At 44.7% G+C, this 12,037-nt stretch overlaps 1 protein-coding gene across 2 annotated transcripts in view; it reads right to left on the bottom strand.

Moving 5' to 3' along the window:
• The window catches only part of TRAFD1 (TRAF-type zinc finger domain containing 1), a 29,767-nt gene extending 24,934 nt beyond the window's left edge, over positions 1 to 4,833 (bottom strand). Inside the window, exons 1-2 of one of the 2 annotated variants that reach the window (XM_045073568.1) lie at positions 4,743 to 4,833; positions 2,134 to 2,199 (exon numbers count right to left, since the gene is read on the bottom strand). In XM_045073568.1, coding sequence (XP_044929503.1) covers positions 2,134 to 2,180 — 47 coding nt within the window. In that variant the 5' untranslated portion in view covers positions 2,181 to 2,199; positions 4,743 to 4,833. The remainder of the gene's footprint in view (positions 1 to 2,133; positions 2,200 to 4,742) is intronic. The other variant, XM_045073567.1, reaches the window with a different exon arrangement.
• Positions 4,834 to 12,037: the final 7,204 nt, after the last annotated feature.

Here is a 12,037-nt window from a genome sequence, read left to right as displayed (position 1 = left end):
TGAGCCACGCTGGCACCCCGGGCACTCACATTTTGAAGTTTACCTTTTCTTAGGGAATAGAAATATGGCTTTAAAAACAAAAATTTTAAACCTAGAATTTAGACAGGGTTACTGAGATGGGAGGTCTGTGCTGGCTTAGTTACTGTTCCATGCTAATCCTTTTTCTTTAAATAAATTGCTTTGGCTTTGAGTAACCCTGTTTTCATTAGCTTTCCATTAACTTACCTTTTTTTTTTTTAAACTCCCTTAGCATAGTTATTTATATATTGTCCTGGCCTTGAGACTCCTTCAAATTGGAGAACTGACAAAATAAGCGTATCTTAATTGGTGACATTGCCATTATATCTGGTTTTTTACACAATCACAATGTTTTCTTGTGATTATCTGCATCACTGATTAATTTGTACCAGTAATAGCACATATAAAACACAAACAGAGCTAAAATAGCTTTTAGATTGGCAGAAAGTGATAGGGGCATAGTAGAAAAAATACCCTTTAATGCAAGACATGCTCTTAGAAATGAAATCTTAAATCTGTTCAGGTAAAGAATATTGCAATCAGCAGTTGCTCTGATTATATCCTAATCCTGCTGAAAGCCTAATAAAAAGAAAAAAGCAATAAAAAAATAAAAACTGTTATCTGGCTCAAATCTCCCAGCAATCTGAGTCAAAGTATTTTCCTTCTTCAACATCTCTTCCCTTTTACCACAATTTACTAAGTTAAACATAGCACAGTCAGTTCTGTTTTGCTTTTTTATCCTTCCATAGAGTGCTTGTACATTACCAAAATACCAAACTCTCAGGAAATTATTAGCTGCATCCTAAGTTTCATTTCAGCAAGAAAGAGTTGCCCTTTCCTGTCACTCACGTGGGTCAAATACACCAAAATAGGAAGCTTAACATCCAAGTCTTCACAAACATTTCTGATCATGAAATGATAATGATTAAGCAGGACTGCCAGAAGACTTTAACTAGAGGTTTTTTGTTGTTGTTGTTTCTGTTTTTAGTTTTAAAGCAGTGGAACATTCCTTCAGTAAAATCCTTTATAAAAATAATTGGGTGGCTCTGGCTGTACTACTCTCTCAATGCTAGATGTAGAACCAACCTCACTAAACTTGCTCCCAATCACCCCCAGGACAGCCACCGTAGCAACATGGGGAAATCTTTGTAACGTTTTGAAAAGCATGCATCTAATCCAAACATTATATTTTTTGTATCTTCTTTAAAAAAAAAAAAAAACTGATAAGGAGCACCTGGCAGGCTTGGTCATAGAGCATGGGATGCTTGATCTCAGCCTCGTGAGTTTAAGACCCACATTTGACATGGAGTCTACTTAAAGAAAAAAAATTAAAAAAAAAATGTATTATATTTTCCAGAAAGACCAAAATTACATCTGCTTATTTATACATCAAAAAAGTGAGGCTCGGGTGCCTGGGTGGCTCAGTGGGTTAAGCCGCTGCCTTCGGCTCAGGTCATGATCTCAGGATCCTGGGATCGAGTCCCGCATCGGGCTCTCTGCTCAGCAGGGAGCCTGCTTCCCTCTCTCTCTCTCTCTCTCTGCCTGCCTCTATGTCTACTGTGATCTCTCTCTGTCAAATAAATAAATAAAATCTTTAAAAAAAAAAAAAAAGTGAGGCTCCAAAACAGTCAGTGGGGTGACTGGACAAGTCATTAACTATAAAGGCAGGTACCAGAGCTCCAGACTCCCAGCTCTATCACATCACTCTACTCATTTCTCTATGCTACCTGAACCTACCACCTTTTTTTTTTTTTTTTTTAATTTGACAGAGTACACAAGTAGGTAGAGAGGCAGACAGAGAGACGGGGAAGCAGTCTCCCCGCCAAGCAGAGAACCCGATGTGGAGCTCAATCCCAGGACCCGGAGATCATGACCCGAGCTAAAGGCAGAGGCTTTAACTCACTGAGTCACCCAGGCGCCCCTGAACCTACATCTTATCCCATCACTAAAACAGGCAATATTACATAAAATTGTTAAAAAGGCTTTTTAGTCCCATATATTTCCATGTTATATGGTAACAAATTTAACCTGCCAATAAATAAACCAACCTTCTACCAGTTTGTTCTAGAAACCAGTTTGTTCTCACTCCAACATTTCTTACATTTAATTTCTTACCAATTGTCACATAGTTGAGTGTCCTGGTCATCTAGAAATTCAGCCATCTTTAGTTCTTTCTGAAAACTACAAAGGAGAAAAGTGTAAACTTTCAATTTCATTTCTGCTTTTAGGATGACATGCAGAACACAAAAACAAAAAACAACTACACAGAAAATGTTACCAATACCAGTACATTAAAGTATTTTATTAAATACCCAATACATTTATTTATTTATTTTTAATTTATTTACTTGTCAGAGAGAGAGAGACGGCGCAAGGAGCACAGGCAGACAGAATGGCAGGAGAGGCAGAGGGAGAAGCAGGCTCCCTGCCAAGCAAGGAGCCCGATGTGGGACTCGATCCCAGGACACTGGGATCATGACCTGAGCCGAAGGCAGCTGCTTAACCCACTGAGCCACCTAGGCGTCCCTACACAATACATTTATATTTTACCCTATTTTTTAAATTTTCATTTTAAAGTAACTTGACAAGCAAAAGCACCACAAAAAACTCCTGTAGACCCTTAACCCAATACATCATAAATTATCACAGTAAAATTATCAAATGTGGGGAACTAATACTAATACAATGTTAATAACTCATCTATAAATCATATTCATGAATCATTCCACTAATTTCCTTTTCCTGGTTAAAGACACATCACATAGTTATTTCTCCATTATCCTCTGATTTAGGATACTTCAGTTTTTCTTCATCTTTCAAAATCGTGTTAAGTGTAGTTTGAGTCTGTTTAGTGTTTTCTCATGATTAATACTTTTTTTTAGCAAGAATAACACAGAACTGATGTCGTGCTCATCTCAGTGCATTATATCAGAAAGTACATGATGTCAACAGTTTTATTATTACAGATGATGTTAACGCTGATCCTTAGCTGAAAAAGTGTCTGCCAGGTTCGTGCACTGTAAAGTTTTTCCTTCTTTTTAAACAAGATGTCAGTGCAGAGAGCAAAGTGCTGGCAATTTCCTTACCACTATTCTTTGCTATGACACAAAATTGGTCTTAAATACTGCCCCCAAAGGGCTCTTAAATGGTTCTGACATTTCCGAATGAACTCACTTTTCAAAGCATATATTCATTCAACACGTTCATTGAGACCCTGTATGCCGCACCGGCAGTAAGACTACTTCACAAACTAAGGAAGTGAAGTGTCCCTAACAGATCAACTTAGTGACAGAGGAAAAATAAACAAATTAGCGGATATCTTAATGTCTTTTGATGGTAAAGTACACAGACAAATGGAGATGAAGGGAATCTACTTTAGAAAAAGGTGGTAAGAGAACTTTCTGACAAGGTGACATTTAAACGCTGAAGTGTGAAGAGGAAGTAAGAGAGGATGGGAATGGGGGGAAATCCAATCAGGCAGGGGGCCCAAAAGGCAATGAAAGAGAAAGTAAAGGGAGATTTGGAAGAGCAGAACGAAAAACGAAAAACGGGAAGTACTCAAGGGGGCCTTATCCTGTACAGCAGAAGGGGTATCAGTCTACAGTCCTAGCTCAACGGTACCCCGGAGAATGGTTTTAAATTAGGGAGTTACAGGACTCCAGAGAACCGCTCCCCCAAGAAATGTGCACTAAGGATAGGAACCACCGATCTAGGGAAATAAATCACGTTCCCCAAAGGGGAAAGCCTGGATACTTTTCTCACGGCGGTCTGTTCCTCGGGGTGCTCCAGAAACTAAGCCAAGACCAGAGCTTCCGGTGAGGGAAGTGCCTGCCCTCTGGCTGCAAAGGGTCTGGGGGTGGCAGGCCGAGCTGGGAGTGGGCCCCTCGGAGGGTCGAGCTCTGGTTCCGCCACGCAGTGGCTATGGGACGTGACCTTTCTGGGGCTCAAATCCCTCAGGCAGACAACGGACGATACTCCAAAGGGCCCTCTGTATGGAGCAAAGGGGCGAATGCACGGAACTGCCCCAGGACAACTCAAGTCTCCAACCTGACAAGGAGCCCCTCTCTGAGGTTTCGGGCGCAGCTGCCCCCTCGTGTCCAGGCGCAGGAGGCGGTTTCCAACCGCCCCCTCCCCCGGGGAGTTCGCGGGTGGGGAGCGGGAGAGGGCACCAGCTTCGCAAAACAGCAGCGGTTCAAATGTACCGTCTGACTGCTAAGCGCTTCCCAAGGACCCTCGCCCCCAGGCCGGAACCCTAGCAGGTGAAAGCCATTTATCCCATTCTGGAGCGAGCCGCCGCACAGCTGGTCGGAGTGGGGACTCGAACCCCGGTCCCCGGCCGAGAGCCCGCACTAAGCCGGCGCGACACCGCCCCTTTTCGTCCCCACCTCCCGCCCCGCAAGCTGGGGGCTCGCGGCTGGAGCCCGGCTCCGCCCGGGGCGCGGTGCCCACAGCCGCGCTCGGGACGACGCCCACTTCCCCGACACCCTGGCCAAGGCCGCGAAGGGGCGGCGCCGCTCGGGGGCTGCCGAGACTCGGGTTCCCCGAGGAGAAAGCGCGGCCTCCTCCACTGGCCTGAGGAGACGCCGTGGCGTGGCCGTCTTTCTCCACACGGCCGCGACCCCCGGGGCCCACAGCCCCCTCGCCCACACACCAAGCCGCAGGGATGCCGGCCTCCTCCCGAACCGCAGTGAGGCTCCCAAGGCTCGGGCCGCCGCTACACTCACCCGGGACGACAGCAAGGACTTGCAGCGAACCCGCTAGCCGCAGACACAGAGCCTCCCCACTCAGCCCCCCGCCCTGAACAACGGCCCCCAGAGCCGCCTCACCACTTCCGACCGCCGCGGAGAAGCGCGCCCATTGGCCAGGGGCGGCACCAGCTGTCAAGCCATTGGATGATACCGCTGTCGCTCCCAGGGCCCCGCCTGATGCGAGCCGATTGGCTCCTCAAGCTCCACCGGGGGTGAATCCCTGAAAAGTCCCAGCCCTCGCACAGCTGGGGTAAGGTCTGAGCTGGAAGCTTGGTTCTCAGGGCCCAGCGGCTAACCTTGACACAGGCTAATAATATTTGCATGAATAATACACACACAAACATTCCTAATACGCTTAATATATTAAGATAATTTAATAGCATTTGTTCTCTTGTCATGAGCCATTAATACTTATTAGTCATTCTTATTGCTGTGATAACGCCCTCATGCAAGACCTCTGCAAGGCTTTATCCATATTTGAGCACTTTGCTTTTTGCAGAGGATTTAGGCGCTGGATCGCAGTTTTGACTCCCATATTCTCTACTGCTACCTGTATGGACTCTCCAAACTCATGAACAAAAATAAAGTCTGCCAACAACAAGTTGTATGTATCTGTAAAGCAATATATGTGTGTGTGTGTACAATTGGAATAAATACATTTTAAGAAGAATAGATCTAGTTTTTGTCACAGGTTCCTGGCACAGAGCTTCAAAAAACTGGAATTTCCTGAGTGATAGGAGGGTCTTTGTTAAGGTCATGGTGACTCAAGGTGGGCCCCTACATAGCTTCCGAATGATGGCTGGTCACCAAAAGACCTAGCCCTTGATCAGAGGATCAGACCTTCCACCTCTGAGGAGGGGAGGGGTCTGGATTATCAATCGTGCCTATGGTAATAAAACCCCAATAAAAACTCTGGACACCTAAGCTGGAGGGAGCTTCCTAGTTGGTGACCATATTGATGTGCCAGGAAGGTGACACACCCTGAATCCACAGGGAGAAGGCAAAGAAGCTTTGTGATGCCCCTCATATTAAACCTCACGTATCTCTTCATTTGCCTGTTTCTGAACTATGTCCTGTATCATAAAGCTGTAACTGTAAGCATAGTGCTTTTCTTAGTTCTGTGAGTCATTCAAATGAATTATCAAACTCAGGGAGTCATGGGAAACCCTGAACTGATAGCCAGTTAGTCAGAAGTATGCTTGGCCTGGGGCCCCCTACGGTGTGGCTGGGACTAAAGTGAGGACAGTCTTGTTGGGGACTAATAAGGTCTGTTTTTCACTCACAGCAATTAAGTTCTGGCAACAAATGCATAGAGTTTTCTCTCCCATCAACAACCAGTCCTTCAACTCTCCAGACTTCAGGTGGGTATCCTACAATTTAATTCAACTCTAACACTCAGTGCCTGGAGTTAGCACCAGATCTCACAGGTTAAGGGCTCAGTCCCACAAAACATCCCCCACCCCTGCCGATATAGACACTTCAGACGCCAGTTTCAAATTCATGTTGTCACCTATGTTTCTGACCAACCCGTTATAAATCAGAGGTTCCCACAACCCCCTCCTCAGGTTCTATAATTTGCTGTAATGACTCACTGAACTCAGGGAAACATTGTACTTACGTTTACTGGTTGGTTGTAAAAGATATCATAAAGGATATAGATAACAGCCAGGCGAAGATGCATGCCGGGCAAGGGCTGGTGGGTTTCCAGCACAGGAGCTTCTGTCCTAGTGGAACTGAGTATCCCATCCTCCTGGCACATGGATGCATTTACCAACCCGGAAGCTCTCCAAACTCCATAGTTTAGGGGTTTTATAGAGGTCCCATTACACAGGCATGGTGGATTAAATCATCAGCCTTTGATAATTAACTCAGCCATCAGCCCTTCTCCCTTCCCCAGAGGCACGGGTAGAGGGGTGAAGTGGGGTTGATATTTCCAATTCACTATTCACTATTCACATTAGCTCTTCTGGCAACCAGCTGCCATCGTGAAGCTACCTAGGGGCTCACCAAGAGTCACCTCACGAACATAAACCCAGGTATGGTTGAAAGGAACATATAATGAACAACTAAGGACACTTTTCTCAGGGAATTTCCAAGGACTTTAGAAGCTCTTGGGCCAGGAACCAGGATAAAGACCAAATATTTATTTCTTAGCATATCACCATAGTACAAGAACTGCACCCTTAAACCTGGGTAGTCAGGAGGTTAGCATCAGAACTGAATAAGTACACACAGTATATAAGTATTTCACAACACACCTACATAAGCTCACTCAACCTACAGCAGCTGTTCACAGAGCCTTTGAGTCACGGCAATTAATTAGGGGCAGTCTTCCCGTGTGCGGTGAACTTATGTTATTTGTAAATAGGTTTCTTCTGAACTTTGAAACAGATTTTCCCAAAGAAACAGTGTTACAGGGACGCCTGGGTGGCTCAGTCAGTTGAGCATGTGCCTTGGGCTTAGGTCGTGATACCAGGGTCCTGGGATTGAGTCCCATGTTGGCTACCTGCTTCTCCCTCTGCCTGCCACTTTCCCTGCTTGTGCTCTCTCTCTCTCTCTGACAAATAAATACATAAAATCTTTTTTAAAAAGTGTTACAGTAGTGATTCTGACTGACCCACAAAATGTAATTCAAATTATAACACTTCCCAGCAATCCTGTGAACTAAACAGTATCTTTTCTTTTGTATATAAATAAACTTTTTAAAAATTTTTATTTACTTATTTGACAGACAGAAAGCATGAGCAGGGGGGAGCAGCAGGCAGAGGAGGAAGCAGACTCCCCTTAAAGCAGGGAGCCGGATCTGGGGCTCCATCCCAGAACTCTGGGATCATGACCAAAACCGAGGCAGATGCTTAACTGTCTGAGCCACCCAGGTACCCCTAAACAGAATCCTTTCAACAAAAATCCACTTTTACTAAATCAGCCAGAGCTGGGTCTTGTGTTTTCTAATAAATAAACTTGTCAAAAAAAATCTTTATAAGTACGTGAATCCCTGAGAATGTATCTCCTTCTCCCATTCACATAGCCTGTAACCACTGCAACAGAAGGGGAGCAATTTTTCTCCTTAGAACTATTACTCCTTTTTTTTTTAAAGATTTTATTTATTTGACAGAGATCACAAGTAGGTATAGAGGCAGGTAGAGAGAGAGGAAGGGAAGCAGGCTCCCCACTGAGCAGAGAGCCCGATGTGGGGCTCGATCCCAGGACCCTGAGATCACGACCTGAGCAGAAGGCAGAGGCTTTAACCCACTGAGCCACCAAGGTGCCCAAAAGCTATTACTCCTTTTGACAAAATGACTTGATCAAGAAACTTCTAGGAAGCCAACTTGTGTGTGTGTGTTTGTGTGTGTGTGTGTGTGTGTATACTCATGCTATGTAATTACAGGGATGTCTATTACTATTTCCAGGAAGAAAAAATGGTGATAAATGGTCCCTCAAAAGGAGACCAGTTAAGTAATTTGTACTTCAATGGAATCATAGAAAAAGTAAAAAGAATCAAGGGATGCCTGGTTGTCTAGTCATTAAGCAGGCAACTCTTAATTTTGATTCATGTTATAATCTCAGGGTCCTGGGATTGAGCCCCATGTGGAGCCCCACAACAGGCTCTGTGCTCAGCAGGGAGACCGCTTGAGGATTCTCTCTCTCCTTCTCCCTCTGCCCTCCCCTCCCTTCTCTTTCTTCTCTTTCAAAAACATCTTTTGGGATGCCTGGGTGGCTCAGTTTGTTAAGTGTCTGCCTTTAGTTCAGGTCAGGATCCCAGGTTGCTGCGATCGAGTCCCATGTCAGTTCCCTGCTTCTCCCTCTGCCTGCCACTCCCCCTGCTTGTGTGTTCTCACTCTCTCTCTCTCTGACAAGTAAACAAATCTCTAAAAAATCAACAAATAATTAAAAAAGAAAATAAAAAGAAGTGAGCATGGAAAGATATGCCAAATACGTTGTTTTATGAAAAGAAAGTTACAAACCAAATACATCAGGGGTGCCTGGGTGGCTCAATCGGTTTAGTAACCAACTCTTGATTTTGGCTCAGATCATGGTCACTGAGGACCTCCGGCCCCCCTCCACCCAGCCCCTGTAGGGCTCACACCAGGTGTGGAGCCTGCTTGGAATTCTCTCTCTCCCTCTCCCTTTGCCCCCCACTTCCTCCGCACATGTAGGCTTGCTCTCTCTTTCTCCTAGGACTGTATTTGTAAATCCAATATTAACAAATAATATTAGTAATATTAAACTATCTAGTAATATGTTAGAATAGGTTTTAAAGATAAACTGGAGGAAACATCCATTCCCAGTGATGGCCACTAAAAAGTTGGGCTTCTGGGGCGCCTGGGTGGCTCAGTGGGTTAAAGCCTCTGCCTTCGACTCAGGTCATGATCCCAGGGTCCTGGGATCGAGCCCCGCATCGGGCTCTCTGCTCAGCGGAGAGTCTGCTTCCTCCTCTCTCTCTGCCTGCCTCTCTGCCTGCTTGTGATCTCTGTCAAATAAATAAAATCTTAAAAAAAAAATAAATAAAATAAAAAAAAAAGTTGGGCTTACAAGGATTTCGACATCATACCATTAAATAATTTTGCAAGTAGGTTATTTTTGTAAGCAGGAAAAAAAAATCATATTTCTTCTTCCATTTCTGACTTGCACACAATGTATTTAGGAGAGTTATAAGCCAGATTTTCAGACTTGCTGTTTTTTATGCCTTATTGGTTCAAGGATCTGTGGCATCTTTTTTTTCTTACTTATCCTATCTTTAAAAAAACAAACAAACATTTTATTTATTTATTTGACAGAGAGAGATCACAAGTAGGCAGAGAGGCAGGCAGAGAGAGAGGAGGAAGCAGGCTCTCCACAGAGCAGAGAGCCCGATGCGGGGCTCGATCCCAGGACCCTGGGATCATGACCTGAGCCAAAGGCAGAGGCTTTAACCCACTGAGCCACCCAGGCGCCCCTTACTTATCCTATCTTTTCAATTTTATTGCAGCATAATTTACAAACAATAAAAGCACCCATATTAAGTGCACAGTGTTTTGGCCTACGGAACTATGACTGCTAGCAAGATACACATTATTTCCATCACCCTCCCAATACTCCCCATTCCTCCTCCAACTAGCCCTGGCAACTCCTTGTATGTTTTCTTTCACTTCGGAGAGGAGTTTCATATAAATGGAACCATACAATCATGTCTGCTTCTATGTCAGGTTTCTTTCACTCAGCATAAGGTTGTTTTTTGTTTCTTTAAGATTTTATTTGTCAGAGAGAGAGAGATTAAGAGAGAGAGAGCACAAGCAGGAGGAGTGGCAAGCAGAGGGAGCCCAATGTGTGACTTGATCCCAGGACTCCAGGATCATGACCTGAGCCAAAGGCAGATGCTTAACCGACTAAGCCACCCAGGTGTCCCTGTTTGTGGTATGTGTGTGTGTGTGTGTGTGTGTGTGTGTTTAAGATTTTATTTATTTATTGGTTAGAGAGAGAGAGCACAAACGGGGAGCAGCAGGCAGAGGGAGATGGAGAAGTAGGCTCCACACACTGACCAAGGAGGCAGACTTGGGACTCCATCCCACGCCCAGGATCATGATCCAAGCAGAAGGCAGATGTTCAGCTGATTGAGCCACCTGGGCATCTCTCAGAGTAAGGTTTTTGAGGTTCATCCACACTGTTGATCACATCAATAGCCAATTTCCTTTTATTGCCTACTAGCATTCCATCATATGGACATACCACAATTAGTATTGATGGACAGTAGAGCTGATTCCAGTTTTTAGCTAATATGGATGAAGTTGCTGCGAACATTCTGGACAAGTCTGTTGGGAGGACAATGTTTTTATTTCTCTTGGATAAATTCTTATGAGTGGAACTGCCAGATCACATGGTAAGTTTATGTTTTAATTTTACAAGAAACTGCCGAAACGGGTTTTCCAAAGCAATTGTACCATTTAATGTTCCCACCAGCACTATATGAGCCTTCCAATTGTTCCACATACTTGCCAACTTGGTATAAATACATTTTCAATAAATAAACAGAAGAGCAGTGGTCCTGTCTTCTGGGAATAACTTTCTTCCCTTGCATAGGAGATCCGGAAGTTCTGAATACAGACTTTACAACATCATCAAGGATAGAATAATGGTAAGTAGGAATAATGACTTATAAATAAATAAATGACTTATAAAATAAATAATGATTTATTTCTGACCCAAAGAGGCAGGTGGGGGCATGGTTATTATAGCAGCGGCAGAAAAGACTTAGATGAGACGTGAGGAAAACCTGCTTCCTGTTTTACTAGGAGACAATCTAGAAAAGAGGATTAGAGGCAGTTGGCCTTAAAGGCTGTTTCTCCAGCTACAGTGGAATTTTGATAAAGCCCTGGGGATAGGTGTTGCCTTACCCTTCTCTGCTCTGCCAAGCTCAAGTCCCAGCCAGGATGGGGGAGGGGAATCCCTCTTTTTTTGGCCAAAGTTGTCACTTTACAAATCTGAAAAGCCAGTAGGGATCTCCTTCCCAACATTTCCCTGTAGCCCCAGTCCCAGGACTCCTTGACGCCCCACAGTCCCTGCCTGGTCTAGGGATTTTCCCTGACTGAATGCTGCTTTTCCTTGTGTCTCCAGCCGCCAGCCTCCTTCCCTTCCTCCCATGTTTGCTTCTTCAGCAGCTGCCTCGAGTCACAGATTCCTGGCCTCATGCCCAGCACAGACTCTGACACAGAGAAGGCAATTAATTCATACTTGTGGAATTACATCAAGGTGTTTCTGATGGTTATCTCTGGTGTGGAGTCCTGATGGTTTTACTTATGGGCTGCTTCATCATAAACATTAAAAGTTAGTTTGGGCCAAAACAAAATTCGTTTTCACTGAACTGAAATCCATTTCTCCATTTCTCTCTCGGGCATCTCAGCCTTTGCCCCTCCCTCTGCCCTTTGCCAGCAACCTCCGTCTTTTATGTCACTGGCCCCACCTCCTCCGTACTTGAACTTCCGGTCACTGTTTTGGACATGGCAAGGGGCAACGAGGCTGAGAGTGAGTCCCTGGTTCCCTGGCATCTCAGCAAACCCCCATTCCTCACACTTTCTCCCTCCCTGTCCGTCTCCTCAAGGACCCCTGGAGGAAGGGAATATTGTTTTGTTTTAATGTGTATTGGGATATAATAACACACAACAGAAGTGCATAGATCTTAAGTATATCTTGCAGTGAATGTTTTATAACAGCTTTATTGGGATACAATTCACATGTCATACAATTCGCCCATTTAAAGTGTTTTGTGGGGCGCCTGGGTGGCTCAGTGGGTTAAA

Source organism: Mustela putorius, unplaced genomic scaffold, assembly GCF_011764305.1.
Source record: "Mustela putorius furo isolate JIRA1106 unplaced genomic scaffold, ASM1176430v1.1 tig00537248_pilon_pilon_pilon, whole genome shotgun sequence".
Lineage (NCBI taxonomy): Eukaryota > Metazoa > Chordata > Mammalia > Carnivora > Mustelidae > Mustela > Mustela putorius.
The sequence above is the reverse complement of the archived record's forward strand: the minus strand, read 5'-3'. Positions and strand labels throughout refer to the sequence as shown.